The sequence below is a fragment of the Aspergillus foveolatus genome (assembly GCF_047715535.1).
Source record: "Aspergillus foveolatus strain CBS 279.81 unplaced genomic scaffold BDW70scaffold_17, whole genome shotgun sequence".
Taxonomy (NCBI): Eukaryota; Fungi; Ascomycota; class Eurotiomycetes; order Eurotiales; family Aspergillaceae; genus Aspergillus; species Aspergillus foveolatus.
The window spans coordinates 367,159-389,897 of record NW_027396081.1 but is presented as its reverse complement, the minus strand read 5'-3'; the positions used below and the strand labels follow the sequence as shown (position 1 = coordinate 389,897).

The 22,739-nt window shown below is 50.4% G+C and overlaps 7 protein-coding genes across 7 annotated transcripts; 2 read left to right on the top strand and 5 right to left on the bottom strand.

The window, feature by feature from the left end:
• Positions 1 to 2,621: 2,621 nt before the first annotated feature.
• BDW70DRAFT_149469 (UDP-N-acetylglucosamine diphosphorylase) lies at positions 2,622 to 4,261 on the bottom strand (the record flags this gene model as incomplete). Its single annotated transcript, XM_073739017.1, has 3 exons — positions 2,622 to 2,693; positions 2,753 to 3,487; positions 3,551 to 4,261. The coding sequence occupies 3 exons, from the start codon at positions 4,259 to 4,261 to the stop codon at positions 2,622 to 2,624; spliced, it is 1,518 nt and encodes a 505-aa protein (XP_073597154.1).
• A 277-nt stretch (positions 4,262 to 4,538) lies between these two features.
• On the bottom strand, positions 4,539 to 6,628 carry BDW70DRAFT_134205 (cyclophilin-like domain-containing protein). Its single transcript, XM_073736460.1, has 4 exons — positions 6,428 to 6,628; positions 5,618 to 6,318; positions 5,367 to 5,563; positions 4,539 to 5,313 (listed from the first exon to the last, which is right to left on the bottom strand). Exons 1-4 carry the CDS (start codon positions 6,505 to 6,507, stop codon positions 4,906 to 4,908), a joined length of 1,386 nt encoding a protein of 461 aa, XP_073597153.1. The 5' UTR covers positions 6,508 to 6,628; the 3' UTR covers positions 4,539 to 4,905.
• A 3,021-nt stretch (positions 6,629 to 9,649) lies between these two features.
• Positions 9,650 to 11,638, top strand: BDW70DRAFT_134199 (uncharacterized protein). Its single transcript, XM_073736459.1, has 4 exons — positions 9,650 to 9,869; positions 9,925 to 10,124; positions 10,174 to 10,281; positions 10,356 to 11,638. Exons 2-4 carry the CDS (start codon positions 9,927 to 9,929, stop codon positions 11,505 to 11,507), a joined length of 1,458 nt encoding a protein of 485 aa, XP_073597152.1. The 5' UTR covers positions 9,650 to 9,869; positions 9,925 to 9,926; the 3' UTR covers positions 11,508 to 11,638.
• Positions 11,639 to 12,453: 815 nt separating this feature from the next.
• Positions 12,454 to 13,371, bottom strand: BDW70DRAFT_134197 (uncharacterized protein). The gene is made up of 2 exons (XM_073736458.1): positions 12,677 to 13,371; positions 12,454 to 12,604 (listed from the first exon to the last, which is right to left on the bottom strand). The coding sequence occupies exon 1, from the start codon at positions 13,304 to 13,306 to the stop codon at positions 12,848 to 12,850; it is 459 nt and encodes a 152-aa protein (XP_073597151.1). The 5' UTR covers positions 13,307 to 13,371; the 3' UTR covers positions 12,454 to 12,604; positions 12,677 to 12,847.
• A 173-nt stretch (positions 13,372 to 13,544) lies between these two features.
• On the bottom strand, positions 13,545 to 14,682 carry BDW70DRAFT_134196 (40S ribosomal protein eS24). Its single transcript, XM_073736457.1, has 3 exons — positions 14,486 to 14,682; positions 14,072 to 14,319; positions 13,545 to 14,001 (listed from the first exon to the last, which is right to left on the bottom strand). The coding sequence occupies exons 1-3, from the start codon at positions 14,560 to 14,562 to the stop codon at positions 13,925 to 13,927; spliced, it is 402 nt and encodes a 133-aa protein (XP_073597150.1). The 5' UTR covers positions 14,563 to 14,682; the 3' UTR covers positions 13,545 to 13,924.
• Positions 14,683 to 14,841: 159 nt separating this feature from the next.
• On the top strand, positions 14,842 to 16,350 carry BDW70DRAFT_31066 (protein-lysine N-methyltransferase). Its single transcript, XM_073743731.1, has 4 exons — positions 14,842 to 15,118; positions 15,207 to 15,764; positions 15,814 to 15,949; positions 16,065 to 16,350. The coding sequence occupies exons 1-4, from the start codon at positions 14,888 to 14,890 to the stop codon at positions 16,190 to 16,192; spliced, it is 1,053 nt and encodes a 350-aa protein (XP_073597149.1). The 5' UTR covers positions 14,842 to 14,887; the 3' UTR covers positions 16,193 to 16,350.
• Positions 16,351 to 16,740: 390 nt separating this feature from the next.
• BDW70DRAFT_149464 (uncharacterized protein) lies at positions 16,741 to 22,509 on the bottom strand (the record flags this gene model as incomplete). Its single annotated transcript, XM_073739016.1, has 8 exons — positions 16,741 to 18,810; positions 19,195 to 19,341; positions 20,257 to 20,363; positions 20,413 to 20,922; positions 20,975 to 21,221; positions 21,278 to 21,408; positions 21,459 to 21,685; positions 21,734 to 22,509. The coding sequence occupies 8 exons, from the start codon at positions 22,507 to 22,509 to the stop codon at positions 16,741 to 16,743; spliced, it is 4,215 nt and encodes a 1,404-aa protein (XP_073597148.1).
• Between the last annotated feature and the right edge of the window lie 230 nt (positions 22,510 to 22,739).

Below are 22,739 nucleotides of genomic sequence, written 5' to 3'. Positions count from 1 at the left end.
CCAACACCCCAAGATCCTACCTGGATTATACGTGGTGATTGTGTTATTTACGTGGTAGCTTAGGGAAAATACTGGCTAGTGTCGTCCACTGACACCAAACAAGTGCAGGCGCTGCACTCAAACTCAAAAATTGAATATTGCTTTTCTCCTTTTTTTTGGCTTCACTTTCGACGAGTATAAGGATATCGCACGCACAATGAGCAGGTGACAATCGCACCAGGCACCTTTCCATGCTCACTGGCGACCTTCAGCACAACTTGAACAATCCCATCCGCCCTGGTCTCGAAGCCAGGCCTATTCCACTGCATACCAACACTTCGGCTCGCGCTCGATTAACCCTCCGCCTCGCCTCCTCTCCTTGCCACACCTATAGTATCAATGAGAAAGATATCCGAGGAGTACAATAGACGCCAATCATAAGACCCTGAATCGTGCAAAGGATCCAAGCAGTAAGGGAACCTAAGTCTTCGTGAAACTTTTGTCCGCCGTATACATAAGAGGAATAAGGAAAAGGATCTGTCGAGAAATGAAACATCAGGGGCGTAATATATGCACGAAAACACAAAATGGATCCAACCTAGGCCGGTAAGTCCGATGTATAAAATGAAGAGAAAAAAGGAAAAATGGCTGTATGGCCATTATGATGGCTTGAGATAGCCTTTTCCCTCCTACGCGACGGCGGTGGTAGGAGCCGCAGCCGCAACAGGACCAGCATCGGTCTCGACAGCCGCGGCAGCAGCTACAGGAGCAGCGGCGGCAGGGATAGCCGACTCAGTAGTGGCCTCATTGTTAGGGCAGTCCCGAGAGATATGGCCAGCCTGAGAACACTTGTAGCAGACCTTGCCAGCTGAGCTCAAGGGACCACCGTTGGGAGCCGTGCAGTCGCGGGAGATGTGACCCTGAGAAGTATGTTAGCCCTTAAGCCTACAAAGAATGTATGTTGCACTTACAAGCTTTCCGCAGGCGTAGCACTTCATAGCCTGGGCCTGACAGTCACGGGCAAAGTGATTCGGGCCACCGCATTTGTAGCAAGTGGCAGCGCGAGGGTAACCGCCATATCCACCGCGGAAACCGCCACCAAATCCTCCACGGGGAGCGCCGGTGCCTCGAGGAGCACCAGATGCAGGAGCCGGGCAGTTACGCTGACAAGAAACGCAGTTAGTTTTGTTTTGACATGCAGGGACGGATTGTCAAACGTACAGCAAGGTGGCCGGGCTGGCTGCAGTTGTAGCAACGACCGTTGGCGCCGTTGAGGCGCAACGTGGGACAATCCGCTTGAACGTGGCCTAGGCCTTGGCAGTTGTAGCATTGCTTAGCTGGAAGTTATAAATATCAGTACCCCTGTGCCTTCCCTCGATTGACTTGGAACTCTTACTCTCGGTAGTACGAGGGCGCGGGCAGCTGCTGGATTCGTGTCCTGTCCGCGGATCAGATATTTGCTCCGTGCAATGTCACACACCATCTGAGACCTACCAGGCTGCTTGCCTATTGTACCCAAGCGAATCAGCGTGATGAACTAGAGGTATAGGTTCTGAATCATTGTAATCCACTCACAGTTGTAGCAGAGACGCTCAGAAGAAGAGCAGACCTCTTGACAAGCCCGTTAGCACATTCCACTTCTCACCCCGGTATTCCTTCCCCGCGACTAACCAGCGTAATGGCCAATGTTGCCACACTTGTAGCAGGCACGTCGAGAGAGCATCATGATTTTCTGTATGTAACGAGCTAAAAGACGGTAGGACAAATCTCCAGTCAGCAATGCTGAACCAACTCATGCGCTGAGAAGCGGGACTTTATGCGGATCGACAAGGCATGACTATTGGTACCAAGAGGCGCAAACGAGAAGTACGGAGGGGCAGACGGCATATTTTAAGCGCTCGTGGCTTGTATATAGCATTTGGCGGAGATTGACTCCCGGGGGAAGGCAGAAAGGCATGCTCATTTGAATGTGAAGCTTGAAACGCGAGGAACCGGAGCGCAAAACATTCGCAGAATGAAGACCGTAACGCAAAGGACAGAGTCACGAGTGGTACTCCAGCAGCTCACTCACCCTTCCTTGACCGCAAATTTCGGGAATTCTCCTTATATCGATTGCGCTGGGTTGATCGTCAGTTTGAGAATCTCAAAGTAGGAGTAATCTCCAACAGCCCACTCTCAGGACTCAAAAAAAAATAAGTGGGCTGACAAAGACGAGAGCTTTGCTACCACAGACACACACAACGTTTGGGACGACTAACTTTCAGCAGACAGACACAACACGCCAACCCTCCAAGACAGAAACGGGAAGGTTATAAGAAAATTCCGGTAACGTACGAGGATAGCAGATATTCTGAAATTCTTAATTGTGACAAGCGACCAACAGCCAGCACAGAGGGAAAAAGTAAAGCGGACTGAGGAAAAACCTTAGCTCCCGGGCTTTCCCGTATCGCGTAAGGTGCTTGCACCCCAGATTCTTGTAACGAGCAGCGATTAGAAGCTACGAAGTATCACATGGAATGGTGTATGAGAGGTTGGACTTCAGCACGCTTATATAGGCGAGGCGATGCGAAGTTGTGCCATTAAATATGTTTTATGTTTTGGTAAAAGTATGAATATCTGAAAACAGATATTATTTGTATAATCTACTCCTCCTTTTCGATTACGGCGGGCGCTTTGAGTTCGCGGCCTCTGAGGAACTCGAGTCCCTCTCCACCCTGCAACAGATGTTCGTTAGAAATGCGCGAGTGAATGTTTGAAAGCCCAAGCAACTTACATAACTGATCAAAGGAGATACTTCAACACCCACGGCATCTCCCTCAGTGACAACAACCCCACCGGCACTCTCAATCCATCGCTGACCCTGGTTCATGATGTCTCGCTTGCTGGTGTCTGGGTCGTCCTCTCCAGTGCCTCGAGCGTTCTTTAGAGGTGAGAACTCGTCTTCGCGACGCACTTCAATGCTAGCAAACTTCTCGAGGGGAAGCATGGGGAAAACATCGAAGATGAACTGTTCCAGCTTGATACCATTCGGCTTCTCGGGCTTGACAACCTCGCCGCTCTCAATGTTAACACTAGGGATCTTCTTTCGAGCGATGTGGTGCGGAAGCTTGTGAACCCAGGTCTCAATGGAGTTGAAGAAGTCAAAGGAGTAGTAGTGGTTGACAATATTGGCAGCACGGAACTTAAGAAGGTCAGGATTCTTGGGGTCCTTGGCCTCTGCTGTTTCCTTGTCAATTTCGGAGTATTCGACCACGTCTGGCTTGCCATTCTTCTGAAGAATCAGGCCGACCGACTCGGTAGCGTTGCGTTTCCGCACCACCTTTGTGGCAAGATCAACCTTCTTGGAGGCGGCGAAGCCGATGAAAACGGGATCCGCAACCTTGACCAAGCAATTATCGACACAATAAGCGTGGATGTGCTTGATTCCACGCTTTCGCATGTCCTCCCTCACACCGGCCGTGAGCAGAGCTTGGTAAATTCCTCCATTACCATCGGGAGCAACAGCCACCTAGGGAAGCCAATTATGAGATATTGTCTGGCTATGTTGAAGACGAAGGGGCTTCTATCGTACCTTGGATTTGCTTTCCAGCATTATTTTACCTTCATTTGAGATGCAAGGCAAGACGCCCTGCTCAAAGATAAAGACGTTGCTCTTGTCTAACCCAAAATAGTTGTGCTGTTGGAAAAACTCCTCCGTGGGCTTGCGTGTAGGTCCACTCGTCATCACATACCAAGGGATCACGGCATCCTTGCCCGAAGTTTTCTTTGCAAGAAGCTGAAGTTTACCGATACGCTCGGCTTGTATCTGGAAAAGAGACTTGTGACTTGGGAGACCAATGTCAAAACAACCCTTCGGTTGCGAGCTTCCCAGCCGAGTGCCCTGTCCACCTGCCAGCAGAACCACAGCAACCTGATTATCCGCCACGAGATTGATACCCTCATCGTAGTAGCTCTGGATGTCTTTCGGATCGGAGTCTAGAATTGAGGCGGTAGCGACTTCCGGCAGAGGTTCGAGCGAGATTGGTCCAGTCTCGGATTTGGGGGGGTTCAAAGCCCTGTCGGCGAGTTCGTTGATGCGGGCGGGGTCGAAGGTGGACAGCTGATGGAACAGCTGGGCTTGCTCCTTCTGGCTCAGTTGATCGTAGAACGCAAACACTTGTGATTGTCCCGCTTGCTCATACTTCTGTTTCAGCTCTTGGACCTCCTCAGCCGAGGGTTGACGGAGGGCAGGCTCGGAGTGACCCTGAAACTTGTCCACAAGGCTCTTGATAGCGGCTGTCATAATGGAAAACAGGAATCGAGTAAATGAAAGGTGATAGGGTGTAAGTTAATTACGGAAGAAGAAGATGGGAGAAAAGGGGAATGGAAGACAGAAGAGGGGGAAATTGGTACTTAATAGAGGAGCGCGGGGTGAGTCTGCAGTTCCTCGATTGGTATTTAAGCATCAAGAGTTCAGAGGCTGGCCCGGTAACCAAGCTACCTACGGAGGGAGGTATTCTATTTATTGTTGACCGCCAGCTCCCACTTGAATCAACTTCGCCATATTTGCCTATTTTTAGGGAAACCATGCTCCAGTATTCAGGCCATTGATCTTGGCTCCTTTCCATCCTAATCCATTTTCCCTTTCGGCTTGCCTGGAGAACCAATCTGCGCGAAGCTTTGACCAGAGGCGGGGCATACACCAAACCACACCGTAGACTAGAGCTCAGCTGGATGTTTCACCCAACTTATCGAGCGCCACTCGAACAGCGTCTCTGCAAATAGAATAATACATCCTCCCACGTTGTGCTCGCTTTAATGGATGAGGCCTCTTCGCTGATCGTGGGGACAAGACAGTACTCTGGAGATGGCAGTCGTTTTATTTTCATTAACTTAAGGCTTATGGGTAATACTCGCTGAGCTTCAGAACTCCGTCAGGGGCTTCTGCTACCGACGTCGGCGATCTCTATATCTGTCATCGTCACGGTAGCCACGCCGTCGATCGTTGTCATAGTAGTCGGTCCTGTTCCTGTCACGATCTCGCCGTGGTGGACTTCGACTATGGGACCTATCACCATATCGGCTTTGGTAAGAATCTCGCCGTGGACTTCGACTATGTCTTCTATCCCGGTAGCTGTTTCTTTGGGGACTTCGACTGTATGATCGCTCACGAGGCGCAGACCGCCTGTTGTCATTTTTGTCGAACACCATGTTGTAGTCGGCGCGTTCACGAGCATTTTCGCTTGCCCTATACTGACGTTTCCTCTCAAGGCCAGCGACACCGCCGAATCCACCTCTTTGCGCGCTCCGTTTCTTCACGGTAGCATCCCGCCAGCTTTCTGACAGTTTTGATACCTATTAGAATTGTTAATACTGGATCGAATGACGCTGCAGAGACGGCTACTCACACTCTGAGAAAAGTCCACATGGATTCGGTGGTCGTCTATCAGGACTCCCTGCATCTTGAAATATGCCTGTTCACAATCCTTCTGGTTCTCAAACTCTATAAAAGCGTACTGCAAACTGTCGCCCGTTCGCTTATCTCTGATAACTTCGCAGGATAAGATCTTTCCAAAACGACTAAAGATAAGCTCCAGATCCTCATCTGTTACCACCTGTCAGCGTACGCTCCCCAATAAATAGAATGAGACTGTTATACCTTGGGTCACAGGGTTTAGTTTGCAGACAAACAGGACATTCTCCGGCGGCTTGACCTCAGCAAAGGGGAGGTCACCGACCATCTCCAAGGTCAATGCTTGCGCCCGTGCCTCACGTTCCCGCCGAAGTTTTTCCATAGATGCTTCATCCATGTCATCCCCGAGATCCTCATCATCAGCGATCCTTACAGTCGCCAACTGCGCCTTTGTTGGCAGGGGGCTCTCCGGTGGTTCCACCAAGCCTGGCGGGTCGTCAAATGGATCATCGAGTATGACTGTATGACGGATGCGAATATCTTTCAGCGGCCGGCCTCGATCGTCTATGAAAGACTCGTTGACTTTTTCAAGCACATCAAAACCCTCCACCACCTTACCGAAGATGACTGCCTTGCCATCCAAATAATCGAGATTGTCGCCCAGCGTAACAATGAACTGACTTGTGACAAGACGAAGATCTGGATCATGTGGAGATGGCACAGCCGCCATGCTCACGGTTCCCTTTTCGTCGTGCTTCAACTTCGGAGGGAGTGCAAGGGGAACGGCTTGTTTTGAGGGTCCTTCAAGTAAACCCCATATAGATGAACCGCCATTGCTATCTGGAGAATCGGGCCCGATCGGATCGCCGGTCTGAAACGAGAAGTTTTTCTGGACACTGTAGAAGGGCGAGAAATTGTAATATTTGACCTTACAGAGCTTCAGGAAGCTAGTGTCATTGAAGACAGACAGCTTAGTTTCTCGTTCAGCCACTCGACATGGTACAATACATGAACAACAACCCCCGAAACGACGCAGAAATATACGGGGTTACTTACTTCTCACATGCTTTAGGCGACTCGTCGACCAAGAGGTCGATGACAATGTCACCCAGAGACGTTTCGAGTAGGACGCTCATCACATCAGCCGGCACCAGGGAGGATCGACGCCGCGTCGAACGAACAGATGTGACAAGAACCGATACGCGAGCTTGAGTAAGTGACAAAAGTCCAGACTAGCTAGAAAGATGGGGTTGGCAGTAGCCTTCACAATCGGATTATTTTTTTTTCTGTAAGGAGCAAAGAAAAAAAGGTCCCCCGGACGAGATCCAATGCGGAGCCGCCGTCATCATTCCGCCCGCCGCCCGGGCGTGCTCGGTCTTGGTCTTGCCCGCCGATCATCAACGAGTCAACGACGAACGACAGCCACCGCAGCTGCAGCAACATTCAGCAACTTCTAGCTTCCAGCTTCCAGCTTCCAGCTTGCTCCTGTCACTGCCGGGTTGAACTGCTGCAGCTCCGGGTGCATCATCACAGTCTAATGCTGCCACGTTTCGATTCAAGCCGACGTTAATGTGATTGACAAGGCTTCATTCCTCGGAGTCGGAGGCGGCTTCCGGGCGCCCCCGTGTAACAAGGGCTATCCTTGCAATATAGATTCCGGAAACGTCGTTGGACAGCCCTGAGCAGTGAGGCCTAGGCCAAGGAGGGACTTCCTTTGCAGGCCTGGCTTAGTCTCTGAATTGATGGCCAGGATCCAAATAGGAACAAGGCGAACGCAAGTCGAATGGCTAAGGAGATGATAGGCTATAGGCTCCTCCTGCGATCGCGTCTAAACCTGCAGCGCAATGTTAAACCTGGAGTTGACATCAACGCAGCTGGCTCTTGATAGCACTAGCGCTGGATGGGAGGGAGCTTGGATGACTGCTACCTTGCGTGCAGACAGTTCAACTGTAACCCAAGGTCATTGCACCTTTACGGGGATTTTCTGTCCTTTCTGCCCAGGACTTTCAGCACCGTGCAGCGCTCTTGCAAACAAAAAGGAACGGCCTAGAGGTGCAGTTGTTCCTTTAAATCACGAATTCCTTGCAGTTCCACCACAGACGTTGGAGTAACGGTGGTATCCTGCAGCTTGTTACAACTTCTAACTGAACTGTACCATGGAGTTTTATGCTTTTCAGTTCGCCAGCCCTGGCAGCCACTGGCAGCCACTTGCTGGCTTTGTCTGAATCTGGGGAATACACGTGGTGAAGATTCTGATATTGCTTGGACTTCCAGCGCTTTGACCAAACCTGACAAGGGACTGCCAACATGATGGCCATTCAAAGCACCTCCAGTGGCCTTTACTGGTTCTTTTTACTCTGTGGCTGGCCCTTTTGCGAATTGTAAATGTTGTTGGCCAATACATGGAGACACAGATGTACGGCAGGGAGGGATTTCCTGCACACGTCACTGCACTGATCTTGAAGCAATGCACTCGCCAGCCCAATCTCTACCCGTTATGCAATCGAAATCTAACAATCATGAGAAAAATATCGATATACATACTTTGAACGTCTATACGAGCGGCTTCGCGGATATAAGTCGACTGTCACCATAAGCGTAGCAGTATAGTAGCTTCGAGCTGACTAGGAGCACACATGCAGGCCGTCGAAGTTTACCACAGTTGCTCTGTACTTTCAGGCAAGATACTGTAGGTACATTTGTTCTTTCTGCAGGCTCCTCACAGAGGACCCCTGAGCCCCGTGCATGTTACTAGACTAGCTCCACGTCCATGCCGAACCTGGCTGACAGCACTCCAGGAGATCCAAGGCGCTGTGAGATTCGATGGAAAGCTTCATTCTTCATCCCATTATTATTGGCTTATCTCCTTCTGCTGTGCTGCTCTCCTTTCTTCTTCTATCATCCCGGCTGCTGTGTGGCTTGGCTTTGATCTATGTGGCCGATATGGCTTTCCCGACTCTGCCGAGATCATAAGAATGATTCAATACTACGCCTTGCGCAGACTGGCCCAGTCATGTCTTCCCGATCGGCTTGGTTTCGTGCTGAGAATTTCCAAGGCTATCTTGAATTATGAATCAACCGCATGTGTCACTGGCACTCTGATGTTCCAGTCAGACCTTGAAATCGCATCTATCACTCATACGCAGACATGGGCCTCCCTCTTCCGAGACATTAGTGTAATCGCTACCAAAGGGTTCGTTTGCAGAGAGTTGTACACCTTGAACCGAATACACCTGAAAAGGATGCGGGCGAGTGGACCCTTGATAGCGCTAACAAATACGCTGTCGTGGATCTTATTCGAGACCACTGATGCCCTGTCAAAAGTACTGGCGGAATTTTGACCGCTTCCCCCAGAAGTGTTTGATGGTGGAGGACGTCACGGCCGGCCAACAGGCTGCCCAGCAGGACACAACCCTTCCCAAGCATCGCGCAAACATTCGACCCCATTTCCCCTTGGGATCAGAGACAGCCATAGCGCGCTAAAAGCAACTCCGCAAACGTAATCGGCGGCTGCCCGCTCTACAACCGCCAGCAAAACAGAAGGTTGGCGATACCGAGCTTAGCTTCCCTTGACGCCACCCGGGATAATCGCGCTTAGTTGAAGAGAGGAGGAATTTGAAGATTGCGGATGCGATTGACCAACAATTGGCCGTAACCACAATCGGGCAATCTCTATTTCCCTTCCTAGAGGGATGATAGACCTGGTGGTAACGCATCAGGTGAATCATGACACTTGCATGGTGAAACGTGAAACGTGCAACCGACGTTACTTCTTCGTGGAACGGAACTTCTCTCAGCACCGGGATGCACTTTCTTGCTGTCTGGCCCTCAAGCAGGGAGTTTCAAATGGTTCAACCGGGAGCACTAGGCGAGCATGCGACACGGACGATTGCAGACCGATGATCTTCCCAGTACAGCTCAGGCAAAAGGGAACAAAGAGTCAGGTAAGAGAATGACCACTGACCTCTCTTGAGCGGCTGGCCAATAGGACGACAGAATCTGTCGCTGGGAATATTCGAGACGAGGTCGCATCTGGCCTAGTTGGGATCTACCAGCAGGATTGCGACAGGGACGGGGCAGCAAAAACAAAAGAGAGACGAAGAGAAGGGGGGAAACAAATTAAACAAAATGAAAACAAAAAAAAAAAAAAAAAAAAAAAAAAAAAAAAAAAAAAAAAAAAAAAAAAAAAAAAAAAAAAAAAAAAAAAAAAAAAAAAAATAAAAATAAAAATAAAAAAAAAAAAAAAAGGTAGGCAATCAAAAGGGAAAGAAAATGCCTACTCCGTACAGGCACATGGGCCTTAAATCTGGACTTGTATCCACTCACACCTTCACTCTAGAGGTACCGTGCCGGGCCCTTTCCCAATATGCTTCGTTAATGGGAAATGTTGAACACAAGCGGATATCCCTGACTACTGATCGCATATCCTCTATCCCTTCTGCTAACCTTTCAAAAGTACTTCTACTCCCGTGATCCTGCCCTGCTTTTTACTACATATGTGAGTCCAACGGAAACGAAAACCGATATGTTTCCCTTATCACTGATGGATGAAGTCATGGCCCAAACATTCTACCCTGCTGATGACGGGGTCAGCTTCGATGCACACTCGAAGCGAGATGCTCTGTCAATGTCCCAAACCCTCCAAAGTGACAGTCAACAAGATATCGTGGACAGGAACTTGAGCTGTATCAACATTGGGAGCGAGATTGAGGCGAAGACGCGAGGCGCCACAAGACGACGGATACCAGTTGCAGTGGGTAATGCTAAAATATGCAAGCAACTGACACGGCTAACAGTAATAGTGCATGAGATGTCGGAGACGAAAGATCAAGTGCAGTGGCGATGTTGGTGATGGCCAGGGCTGTTCTAACTGTCGGAGTGCTGGAAATATACAATGTCAATTCCTAAGGGCAAGCTAGCTTCCTCGACCCACCACAACCCTTGCACCTTTCATTACGACATAAGAGCTGACTGGATGTAAAAGGTGAACTCTTCCATTTTGCAGGCAAAGGTTCCCCCAGGGCCTGGATGGCCCTATCCTGCAAGTGATATGGCCTCACGAATATACGTGCCTTCCGCAACCGCTTCTAAAATGGGCGGATTCCCTATAAATCATTCCAATCATCGTGTCTCCTCATCATCAAGGGCTTCAGACTACGGAGTGACCCCGGACACTCAGAATCCATACTGTCGACAGCCCTTTGGCATTGACCCTACGATCAATTATGATGACGAGTCCTCAAGCCCGTACAATGTTCAGACATCTTCCGCCTATATCCTGCCAAGCTCGCCTCAGGTATTCATAGCAGATTATTGCCAGCTGGGATGGAATTCCAAAAACTGGGCCGCAGTTTTGCCTGGGAGTCGAGCTCCCACCGAAGCAATGTTCTCAGAGAATGATGCAGAGAATTCACTAAACCATACGGCCTATTCTTATATGAACCCCGGACAGGGGCAAACGAATGGAGCTTCTAGCCTGGGGATCACCCAAGGTTCGCTGGCATCTCCAGCCCAGGGGACAGAGCGAACGCTTCCCAACCCCACCAGCCGGAGCACGCTTTCAGGGAGCAACAGTGGTCCCATCACAACCACTGACGGACTACCGTCTGTCCATACCTATAAGTCTAGCCACCGTTGGGCTTCCAAATGCGAACCTCGCACACCCATTACACCAGGCTTGAATATGCCTTTCAACAGCGGGACGGTGGATCGAGCAAAATTGATTCCAGCAAGCGGGAACGATATGTCGTTCGGGTTTCTACCAGTCGCGCCAGGCAGTGCGACCTCACCCTTGTCACCTTCGTCCGGATCTTTTGCGGGCCTAGAAGTTGCACCATGCGCCACCGAGGCAGGCGATGAGTTCCGTGAAAATGCGGATTCTCGATACAGAGCGTTTTCACGCGACAATAGGCGGTTGGTGTCACACACGGACTACCGGCCAGATACCTACGGGTACACCAGGCCAGCCTACAGAAACCGATCAGAGGCGGACGACCCAAGCTCTGAGAGCACATTGATTAACGGACTACCATATACGCGGTCGACGCACTCAGTTAGCCTTCCTCAAACTGATGAGAAATCGGTTTTGCACACAATCGCCGCGCATCCAAACTACACCGGTCTCTGCTCCCAGTAATGTGGCGTTTTGATAGATCAACATTGTTGAGGCACGAGGTGGGTATTGTCTGTTTACAGTTGATTTAGGAAGTCGCATGACAGGTAGGACAAACAATCAGATTCGAGAACTGCAGACAAATCGCCAAAAAGAAAAATAACAAAGGAAAAGACACAGTTCTGTCAACCTATAGTCGATGCATGAGTTTCCTCATTTTCTTTCCTTTTTTCCTTTTTACTTTTCGTTGCCTCTCCTCCTATTTTACCTATTCCTCGTGTTCTAAACTTCGTTTTGTCCATTGGATAATCCGATTTTGTACGGCCGCGGCTTTCTTTCTTAGCAATGGCGACAGGATAATTCACTAATACCGGTGCTCAGGCCGCTTGATTTGATATACTAGTTGGCTCAGCATAAATCAGCTTGAAGGTCTTGAACGGCATCGCTGTCATGAGATGACGTGTAACTTGTCCGCTTATTATGATCATCTGTTCGATGGATTGCTCTTTGTCCTCTTATCCTGGTTCCAGGACCAGGATTCGGGCTTCTGAAATGCATTTTGTGTTGCTTAGTTCACTATCCTACTAGCACATAATTTAATATCTGGTTTACGGTCGGGACAGGGAGACATATACTAATCAGGAGGCTAAGCCCGAGTTTGAACACAGTCATAGAGAACTATGGACCCTAATGGAAGGCGGGCAATTGTATACAATCATTTTCGAGATACCACTCTAAATTCTGCCTCTAGTTAAGAAGCCGGTAAAACCGATGGCAGCTGTCACCACCGTAATATCTCAATATCAATTGAGCCGAATGACTGAACCAAGGAAGGAGCTCCTAGAATAGTAGCATCTTTCCATATCAGCAAACGACCGGTCAACGCAATCATCATCTATCTCCAAGTCAAGACTCCGGCGACAGACCTGGCAGGCAGGGACGGCTAGATTGAACGTGCATTTCATCTCCTCGGGAACCCGCCCTCCTGCGTAACCACCCACGTCAAACGCACGAGCGTGAAGCTAAGCCTTCCTTCATCTTTCACCGCAGCTCGGTCCCTACTCAGTATCATTCCCCTGCGCCCACAAGCAATCCTCTGGCAAATACTAGATCAGCTGCGTGTATGTTTCAACCACCCCTCATAAACAACTAAGGCATAAAGAAGAAAAGAAATAATTCCTCATACCTCACAGATATCTAGAAAGAGCAAACCACGCTACTCAGGACTGGAGGTTCCAATTTACGTACAGTATCAACGGCACACGTTCTCCTTGGCGCGTCCCGTCCCGTCGGAAGTCCGCACGAAGCTCCCCGGGGTTGTCGAATCCGTCCTGCCGCAGCGACTCGAGCAAATCACGAGTTCGTTATTGGTTAGGGATGGCATCTGGGTGTTCCAGCCTCTTGGCTCTAGCTGCTAGTCCCCGGGTAGTAGGTGAATAGTGGGCGCCATCTGCAGTGAAGATCGACTGGAGAAGGGAACAGCAGCGGAGCTCTGTCTGCAGCCACAACCTGGTTGGAGGATAAGGTTGGATGAGGGCGCTATCTCGGTGACCAAGGAATAGGCAATTTGCGTGCTGACAACTATGAAGGCTGGGAGTTGATGGATATACGAAGATGTGCAGCAGGGATACCCCGTCCATGTCCTCGGATTCGGTAGGGCACTTACTTGCAGTGGTTGATGTTGGCCAGCTAGTCTGGGTAGTCTGCAGTGCATCGCTGTCTGATCGACGCACCAACTGTGGGAAGAAAATTGGGTTGCGTTTAGGAACAAAGTACCTTGTGTAATTCCTCCGGGGGTCAATGTCCGGTTGGTGGATGTGCATGCCAGATCCAATAAAGGCGACGTGAGCTGGGGTTTTGGGAGCGGGCGTTCTTGCTTGCAGCTGAGGGCGATCATCACATTCACGACAGGCTCCGTGGGACCGTGTGCATTCTTTTCTTTTTCTAGATCGGTCTAAAGTACCTACAGCCGGTACTTACCTGTACCTCTACTTCCCAATCTGAGATGTTGGGGTTGACCAAAGCCTGGTCCTAGGATATGGACACGGCCATGGACATGTATTGAATGAAACGAAATGCATTGAACAGCCGACTATAACGATACCCGTCCAGGAATCCAGTGAAATTTTTATCCTCTGAAACCTGTCTATCCGCTTGGTCACGACGGGGACGGACGCTCGGAGATTGGGAAAGACAATAAATAATGATATACCATGGCGAAAACCTTGGACGAGCATGCTTTTTTGGTTGTTCTCTTTTGTTGCTAATCACAGGGTTGTTGGGTTCATCATTATTATCATCGTGGACACCAGCTTTGCTTGCTGCGCCCAAGTCCCGAGTTGCGAATCCGAGTCCAAGTCAGAATCAGTACGCCAGTTTTCTCGCCACAATCTCCCACCAAACCCCGAGCACCAACGTAATCATTCGCGAGAAGCACACGCTTAGTCCTTGCTCTTCTTGGGGCCCTTGACCTTGGCGACACCGCGGAACTTCTTGGAGCGGTTCTTCCTTTGCTTGCCTGAACGAATGTTAGCTCCTCCACTGCCATCTCAAGAATGAGAGGTGTAAATGGCTCGGGATAGACGTACGCTGCTGTCTGCTGGGCTTCTCGATCTTCTCGGCAGCACCGATACGGATAAGACGGTAGCGAGGCTCGAACTTCTTCAGAGCCTCAGTGGAGTCGTAGATGAGAGCAAAGCCAGTGCTCTTGCCACCACCGTATTGTGTGCGGAAGCCGAAGACGGAAACCTGGTCCTTGTTGGACTTGTACAGGTCGGCGAGCTTCTCACGGAGCTCATCCTTGGAGACGTTGGCGCGGTTGGGGTGCAGGACGTCCCTATCATCTCACATCAGTACCCAGTCGGACTCAATTGGTTTGTGCGCCCAAATGTAGACATTTCCAACTCTTCCTCGTTCTTTTCGCGCAGAGTCCGTTGCAAATATCTCCCAAATCCAGTCTAACGTAGGTAGATGCAGTGCGGTGCAGGAGAAAGGGGTCTTACACGACCATCTGCTTGCGGGCAAGCAGAGGGTTGCGGATGAACTTGCGAGTCCGCAGGGTAACGGGTGCGTCGGCCATGGTTGTGGTTGTTGTAGGCTTGACAAGACTGAACCACCAGCAGCGAGAATGACAAGGTCAGGGGGCGGTGGTTGGATGTCGTCGTTGTCGACTGTCGATTCTGGCGGGCGTCGAGATGCGCTTCGGTCAATTTCGCTTTTCTGTGCAAAGTCGGCTGTGGGCTCGGCTAGGGCGCGCTAGCCGTGCTGGGCTAGTGTGCACGTGACTACTCCGCTGCGTGCTCCGCCATACCGAACGGGACTTGGCTGTAGAACAATCAAGTCGACCGTACTGTAGACAGCTCTATTTCCATCCTAAGCTTACGAGAATCCAATTACTCAGCTTCATGGACAAAATAGCGCTTCTGACAGCGCAATACTTTCAACAAGTCGACCCTCCCTCCCTCTCGCTTCCCGATGGCCCCGCCCTCGTCTCTTCCACCATACAATGCGCCATCTATGAGAAAATGTTCAATGAGGACACAGCATGGCCTCTCCCTCCAGCTTCCTACCAAACACGCGTCTTGAAGACGATTATCACACAAATTGAAAAATCAATATCCAACCCCGAGGAGGATGTATGAGTATGCCTAAGCTTTCACAGCTATTGCAAGATCAAAAATTATACCAAGTCCTCGCGCGTCGATATCTGACCTAAGTGGATAGGAAATTATCGACAGTCTCATGGAGAAATGGACCTCTTTACTCTCAACACCAAAACCTTCTGCCCTTCAACAAGCGCAGAAACTCACCTACATCAAATACAGCGCTCCCGCCTCCTTAACACCTGTCTCAGAGAGCTCATCCGAATGCGATGCAACCATAGACCCAAGAACAATTATAACCTCTGAAAACCGCTCCCTTATTCTCTCCGGCGGGACCACTGGTTTCCGCACCTGGGAAGCGGCTCTGCACCTAGGCACATTCCTCTCGACGACCAGGGCTGGCAAATCCCTGGTAGCAAACAAACGCGTTCTCGAACTTGGTGCCGGCACCGGGTTCCTATCCTTCCTTTGCGCGAAACATCTTGGTGCGGAGAGCGTCATTGTCACGGACCGGGAACCCGCCCTTATCGAACAAATCGATGATTGTATTGACAAAAATGGGTTGGAGAGAACGCAAATCCAGGCGGGAATCTGGGAATGGGGAATGCCACTTCAGGTCCCTTCACTCTTAGGGAAAAATGATCGTGTAGGGTTTGATATTGCCCTCGGAGCTGATCTGGTATGACTCTCTTCAGGACAACGATGGGACACTTAATGATTCAGCGTAGATCTACGACTCGGATATCGTGACCCTTCTCGTCCTTACAATCAAAGATCTCTTCGACAATTACTACGTGAAGGAGTTTATCATTGCTGCCACAGTCCGTAACGAGGATACATTTCGCACATTCTTAGATGCCTGCGGTAAGTTATTTCCCCTTTTCAGCTCTCAGCTATGGTCGAAAGGAAGTACCCCGGCCCTCTCTCCGCCTTTTTTGTCATTTTCTGCCTTGTAGGCATCTGATTCAGTCGCCTGTAGCACGGAACGCCCTCGCCGTAGAGCAGCTACCCTTCCAGTCGCCGCCGAGCGAAGAGCAGACAGGGTTCTTCCACTCGACTAGTATCCCTATCTGGACGTATCGGGTCCACAATCAGTGTCAGAAATGATTGACTCCTACGGTAAACCTTGGAGTCGCGGCTTTGGTCGGTTAGACTCTTCGGTATTTCTAGCATATCGTGGAGGTAGGTCACCTACCATTATAGCAGTATAGATTACTCTGAGTCAGCTCATAATGCGCAAAAGACAACTGGACGCTACAGTCTGCCGTATACTATATTTCATAAATAGGAAAAATGTTATCATTCGATTAATGAAGTTACATATAAGTTAATGAAATTGGACAGGACAAGGCCCAGCGAGCAAGAATGCGACTAGACGCTTTCACATCTAGTGGATATAGGTAAATATAACTGGGATAGGAACTAAACGAAGTAATATATGAATTTGGGAGAAAGCGTTTCACGTGGGTATCATGATATATGAGATTCAAAAACAATGCCAATGGGACGGGAGTCAGCCCCAAGTCCAGAATCCCTAGTGCAACGCAACGCAATGCAAGTAACTAAGCAACACAACAGTATAATCAGCAAATATTGAGTAGATAAGATGTGTACAGTGAGAGAAGAGGGGAGTGAGGAAGAGGGGCCCGATAGGTCTATTCAGCCAAACTTTCCCTCAACAATCCTTCATCGATTTGCTCAGCATGAATAGAGATAGGCGGGGGAGGTGGAGGACGGAAACCCATAATCGGACCCTTTTGGTTAACACCCGGATGGCGGAACCGGAGTGGCGGTCGTTTCTGGGGATGAGGGGTTGAGGAAGGAGTTTGCTGCTCTGCGGAGTGTGTCGAGCAAGCGCAAGACTGCTCTGGACTTGCAGATGTTTCATCCGTTTCCGTGAGTGGTCTGAGGTCGCGACGGGGAGAAGATGTTGGGGCTGTACCCCAGCGGCCGCGGACCCAGCCGCCGACGCGGCTGCCGATGGAGAGAATCCGCGTTGGCGTAAGGGCGGAGTCGTCCATCGATGTCTGAGTCGTGTGGCTGCCGGCTTCTTGGTCATGAGCTTGTTGAGAGCCAGCTACAGAAGCAAGGAGAGACTGGGGCGATTGGTGAAAGGGAGAGACTATGGTGGGATCCCTTCCCGCAGTGACAGTGACGGTAGAGGTTGTAGGTGGTGTAGAGGCGAGGTCAGATGACAGGATCCGGCGCTGCACTCGTAGCGGCAGAGCACCGGGCCTGAAGTCACTCATTCTTGATGGACGATGACTGAGTGTGTGGATGTCCATGCCTGCAACCGAGAATAGACTCTCGTGCGAAGTGGCTCGACGCATCCTTCGGTACGGCGTGGAAGTGGAAAAGATATCGTCACCGGCTGCTGGGGATTCCGGTCGAGAGATGGATGTTGTGTCTTCTGTTTCCTCAGGGATCACCGATTGCAATTGAAACTCGCTATATTCACAATCACTCATTGGTCTGTCATCGGCTCCATCCAGCGTACGGTAGGCGTCTGAGGGTCCGCCACCCTTAAACCGGCCATTCCTCAATGGCGATGTAAAGGTCGCACTGTCAGGGCTGGTAGGCTGCGACGTATCGAATCCACGGTCCACGCGATCAAATATAGACATAGATGAGCGATAAGCTGACTGAGGAGAACTGGCCATGGAATCAGGCGGCACAGGAGACTGTAAGGACCACCGATGCGACGCAGGTGGAGGTATTGAAACAGATGTCTGTGATAGAATCGTTGAAGCAGAAGATGCAGAAGGCTGGGATCGATGCTTGGCTTTGCGAGAGGGCTGCGTATCCGAATTAAAATGCATAGGCGGATTGCCCAAGGAACGGCGCTTCTTGGAGCGACGAAAAAGCGTGCCTTTCTCCTTTTTATGAACTGGCGGAGTGTGGTAATGGTGATGGATGTGAAGCTCTTGCGACACTCGACGCGACTCTCTGGCCTCCAGTTCCTGGCTCAATGTTGTTGTCGGTCGGTCGCCTTCAGCTGGCGGCGCGAGAGGTTGGTGCAACAAAATCTGATCACGCAGTTCCTGAACCTCCTGGTTGGAATTCTCAAGCATCTCCCGCAGCTCCACGATTCCCATTTGGAGATTTGCATTATCCTGTAGAATGTCCTTCACAAAGCGCGATACCACGCTTGATCCGCCGGCCCGAGTGAGGTTTTGAGCAGCCGCCGCTCCCTTCAGTCGACCGGCTGCCCCATCAAGCTCGCGCTCGACCATACGCCGCCTTTCCATGCGCTGAACCACCTCAGCATGCCGTTCGCGCTCCTCACTTGCTTCCTTTTCCATCCTATCAACCTGATCGTTCAGGTCCCGAATCATACACTCCGCCTTCTTCCATCGGTCCATCGCCGACTTCGAGTCCTCCTGAGCTGTCAACAGGCTGTCCTGCAACTTCGATTGCTCAGCTTCCAAGATAGTCAGCTGTGCCTCAACATCAGCAGCACGCGCAGCTGAAGCGGCCAATGTGCGTAGCTCCGCTTCGTTTCTCTCGAGTTTCACAGCCAATGTTTTGGCGTAAGAGTCGGAGTCAGCGAGTGCCTTGTTCAGGCCCTCCAATTCATCGAGTAGGTTGCGGTTCACCTCAATAATCCGAGCATTCTCTTCTTCGACCTGGCGCTTTTCGCGCTCTAGAGTCTCAATGTTGGCAAGTAACCGTCGGCGGTTTTCTTCCGCCTCGGCCATATAAGACTCATGGCGATGGAGTAGAGCCTGGAGAGCAAAGGTTAGCGACGACAAGCTCATTGCAAGCCTTGACGGTAGAGAAAAAGTGCATAGACGGACAAGACAGCGGGATAGAATCGGGGACTGCTGGTATTCCGTGGCCATGATAGCGAGACCCGGGGACGTCCTTGATTTGCGCAAAGGGGATAGGGCCATGAGATGGACAAGAAGAATCTCCAGTCCCAGCAAGCAATGTAGATGAGGTACGAAGTATGTACAACCTCTGTGCAACCAAAAATGCAGCGACAATAAACAACGACGATAGCTAAATACCAGACATGCGATGAGTCGATGACTATGACGGCCCAACAACCACCCGAACATGCAAGTGAAGGATCTCTGCAACAAGTCAAAAAAGGTCAAAAAACGTACCTGACCTAGCCGCGCCGCGGTCTCGAGATCCTTCTCCAATCCTTCAAGAGCATCGTGGTTATGCTGGAGAAACACGCAGTCCTTCTGGCCACAGCAGCAGTGGAGATCTGCCCGACTGGTTGCGTAGGAGTGGGTAGGAATGTACCCCTCTGGGTGGCTCGTACCAGGCTTGGATTCCATTGTTTTGGGAATTGTCAACCTGCTACCGATGCAGGTAGACCAGGAAGGGAGTTGGAATGCAAGAGTTATGAGTTGGCAGTGGCACCGCCCCAGGTGGAGCAGTGAACTGGTAAGGCAGAGTCACAGACTTGCAGTCTACCAGGTCATGGGAGGCAGAGCGGTGACTGAAGAGTCAGTGGTTGAAAGAGGAGAAGAGAGGGAAAGTCAAAAGGATTCAAGAGACAGACTATCGCGATTACTATTCCTTCTCGTCCATAATTAGACGTACATGAAATATAGTTAGCTTAGTATCCCTGGAGACAAAACAATGACCTCAACGGCAGCTAAGTCATCGATAAGAAAAGCGCAGAAATAGACTAAAAAGGCGAAGAGACGAACTGCTGTTTGACCCTTGCGTATCATATACCATTACTGTATTATATGATTAATTACGCAATTTATTCGTTATATGATTGGTTATCATATGTAACAACATGAAATAGAGTTACAGCAAAGGAAGCCTCGGCTTTACCTGAAGCTGGAGGCATCTCACAAACAATCAACTGACTAGAAAATAATCCTGTGTCGGACGAATTCACGGTAACGCAAGTAAACAGGACATACACCCTTCTCCCGCCCTACTGCAATTCATGCGTCAACCATTACGGGACCGAGGTATCCGCGGCGTATTGGGTGAACTTATTGCAACAGTGTACTTAAATTCCTAGGCTGAAGTCTGACAATATACGAGAGAGGAATCCGAGCTAGATGAAAGAGGTTGAGAATAATGATATATCAAGGTGCCAGTCTCATATGACAGTCTGCAATGCTTCCATACTCGAACCCGCCAGGCGCCGTCAAACCACGAAAGCCAGAGGCCTATTGTAAAAAGTCATTTCGTACATTGATGAACGCCCCAGCGCCTCCCTCTTCGCTAATCTCATTAACCAATACTTCCGTTTGCTGGTACAGCCGCTCCAGGGCCGCTGCTGAGGACTTGCCCAGTGACACTGTCGACGTCAGCTTTGTATGGTCCCAAGGGGAAAGAAGCAGGCATACCTAGAATCGCCGAGTTGAGTTCCTCTGCAACAGCAACACGTCCGGCTGGGTCCAGGTAGTGACCATGCACCGATCGCTTCGGGTCTGGATATGCCACCAGTGAGAAGATATCATCCAGCAACTTCTTATCGCCCCCGTTTTCGTCGTTAGGATAATCCATCCGAAGCTGTTGTCCATACTGCACGGCCTCAGTTAAAAGCTCGTTAGATTTGGTGGCAGTCTCTGTCTCTTCCATATCCATTCCATCAGCGTCCCATCGGTCGCGGTCTTGCATCTGCTCATCAAGCTCCATATCTTCGTCGAATACGGCACTGTCGGAAAAACCATTGGTGGTTTTGCCTTTCTTTGCAGACGACGACAGCTCGGTGCATCGCCGCATCATTTCCAGGAACTTTCGGCAACGTAGCTTGAAGTGTATGTGAGGGTACTGTTGCAGCACATTAGCATAGTAGGCGTTGGTGTATTTGAGGGCTCTATCGATATCGCCCTCGAGAATAGCGGCTCGAATTTCTAGTATGGTTAGCAAAGCGTGCATCATTCGACAGCTGCAAGGTCAACATACTCTGCCGATTGATCGCCTCTATATCCTCCTCTACCTCGTACTTTTTTAGCTGCGTCTGGCGGCCATTCTCTAGCGCTGCCGACTCAGCGGCAACTTCCTCTGCAAAAGCTCGGGCAGTCTCTACATAGCCATCATGAGCTAAAAATTGCGCAACTAATTCCTGCAGGAAGGCCGTCTCGTCCAGCGGCGGTTGTATGTTGGCTATGCTCGTCTTGCTAACTTCAGCATGGATAGTATCCTTTTGTTTCTATCAGGAGCTTAGCACCTAATGGGTCCAAAAGGCAGCTTAAATCTGAAACCCACCTTGACCATTCCATCAATATCAAACATGAATGGCTGTTGACCGAAATTGGCGGATATATGTACCGGAGGGTTCTTCTTCACTCCCACGGACGGATAGACTTTCAGATTTCGCAATTCCTTAAAGGCATTGCCTGGATACCATCAATATCGTTGTTGCTGCTCCCGACGGGCTAAGACATACCTAGAAAGACCCCATTCTTGGTGAAGAAAGCACATCCAGTCGAAAAGTTCACCCCGCATCCCACAGTATCATTGACCCCGAAAGTTGGGCCGTATTGCCGGCCTTGCCCTTGGTTCTCGCCGAAGAATGATTTGCCGTCGTCGCCATGATATGCCCACGATTCCTGCTCCCAGCCAGGAAGCCGCTCGACGGATGCTTTGTTATTTGAAAACCCTATTCCAATCATTCTGGATTCATTAGTAAGACGATTATGAGTTTTCAAAAATGAGACGCACCCCTCTTTAGGTTTTGAATGTATTGTGATCTCAAAATAATAGATCCCGCATTGCGGTGGCATAGGGTGATCTGCTCGGACAGAGGCGGCTTCATGATCCTGCTTGTTAACCGGCCCATTGTATCGAATTTCCAAACCATCATTCAGAAGTTCTAGTCCTGGATATTTGTCCGAGTCACTCCATCGGGATGGTAGCGGCATAATATGGTCATCGTCGTCGCCGACAGGTTCCCTGTCGATAATATCATACGTCATTCCGCGGTATGAAGGCGCTATCCGGGGCAGATTGCCCTGGCCGGACGAGACGGAGGCAGCATCTCGTTGAGATCCCGGTTTGGCGCGACGAGCAGCTTCGAGGCGAGAGATGTACCGGGAGTTGCGGAGATAAGAAGGCGTGAAGGAGGAAGGTGTCTCGGAGAAGTTACTGAGATTCTGGAAGAAGGGATCGTAAGCCGGGAAGCTCGCGAATTTCCGGGAGTATGGAGGAAGCGTGTCCTGTGGAGGCAACATCCAGGGAGAATTCGTCTGCATCTCTGTATCCACGGCGGCCGAGTGCCTCGACGGGCGGCCTTCGGGGTGGAACGGCGGGGGATAGGACGAAGTGGAGTTCAACTGCGAGAAGGGAGTGCTAGTCTGTGGCGATAGGGCGGCGGTTCCTGAAAGTACAGAGGCGTAAGAAGAGCGACGGGGGATAGAAGAGATACTCGGTGCGGAATATGTGCTGATGAGAGGAGCTCGAGGAGCTCCACCGGAAGGGGAAAAAGGTGTATCAGTCATGCTGTCGACGTTCAGTGGAGGATCAGGCCCAAGGCGGGTACTATGTATGATGCCTCCTCACGCGCGCTGTTATCAAGGTCTCGACTGGTAGCAAACCCCAGTCAACCTCAAGGCAGCGCACGTGAATATTATACTCTGTCTTGCGTCCCAGTCGCTTTCTCCCCTTGTCTTTGTTCTCGCAATCCGGCCTGGTCTCGCGACTGTATCTTATTCCCCGGCTAGGAGCTATC

Excerpts from the sequence above, each read along its gene's own strand:
- BDW70DRAFT_134205 (XM_073736460.1), bottom strand. The coding sequence starts at position 6,507 with ATGAGCGTCCTACTCGAAACGTCTCTGGGTGACATTGTCATCGACCTC. Across the intron at positions 6,319-6,427 it reads TCGCCTAAAGCATGTGAGAA|CTTCCTGAAGCTCTGTAAGG; the intron begins GTAAGTAACCCC and ends CAATGACACTAG. Across the intron at positions 5,564-5,617 it reads ACTAAACCCTGTGACCCAAG|ATGAGGATCTGGAGCTTATC; the intron begins GTATAACAGTCT and ends AGGTGGTAACAG.
- BDW70DRAFT_134199 (XM_073736459.1), top strand. The coding sequence starts at position 9,927 with ATGGCCCAAACATTCTACCCTGCTGATGACGGGGTCAGCTTCGATGCA. Across the intron at positions 10,125-10,173 it reads GACGACGGATACCAGTTGCA|TGCATGAGATGTCGGAGACG; the intron begins GTGGGTAATGCT and ends TAACAGTAATAG. Across the intron at positions 10,282-10,355 it reads TACAATGTCAATTCCTAAGG|GTGAACTCTTCCATTTTGCA; the intron begins GCAAGCTAGCTT and ends TGGATGTAAAAG.
- BDW70DRAFT_134197 (XM_073736458.1), bottom strand. The coding sequence starts at position 13,306 with ATGCACATCCACCAACCGGACATTGACCCCCGGAGGAATTACACAAGG.
- BDW70DRAFT_134196 (XM_073736457.1), bottom strand. The coding sequence starts at position 14,562 with ATGGCCGACGCACCCGTTACCCTGCGGACTCGCAAGTTCATCCGCAAC. Across the intron at positions 14,320-14,485 it reads GCCCGCAAGCAGATGGTCGT|GGACGTCCTGCACCCCAACC; the intron begins GTAAGACCCCTT and ends GTGAGATGATAG. Across the intron at positions 14,002-14,071 it reads GAAGCCCAGCAGACAGCAGC|GCAAGCAAAGGAAGAACCGC; the intron begins GTACGTCTATCC and ends ACATTCGTTCAG.
- BDW70DRAFT_31066 (XM_073743731.1), top strand. The coding sequence starts at position 14,888 with ATGGACAAAATAGCGCTTCTGACAGCGCAATACTTTCAACAAGTCGAC. Across the intron at positions 15,765-15,813 it reads TTGCCCTCGGAGCTGATCTG|ATCTACGACTCGGATATCGT; the intron begins GTATGACTCTCT and ends GATTCAGCGTAG. Across the intron at positions 15,950-16,064 it reads CACATTCTTAGATGCCTGCG|CACGGAACGCCCTCGCCGTA; the intron begins GTAAGTTATTTC and ends AGTCGCCTGTAG.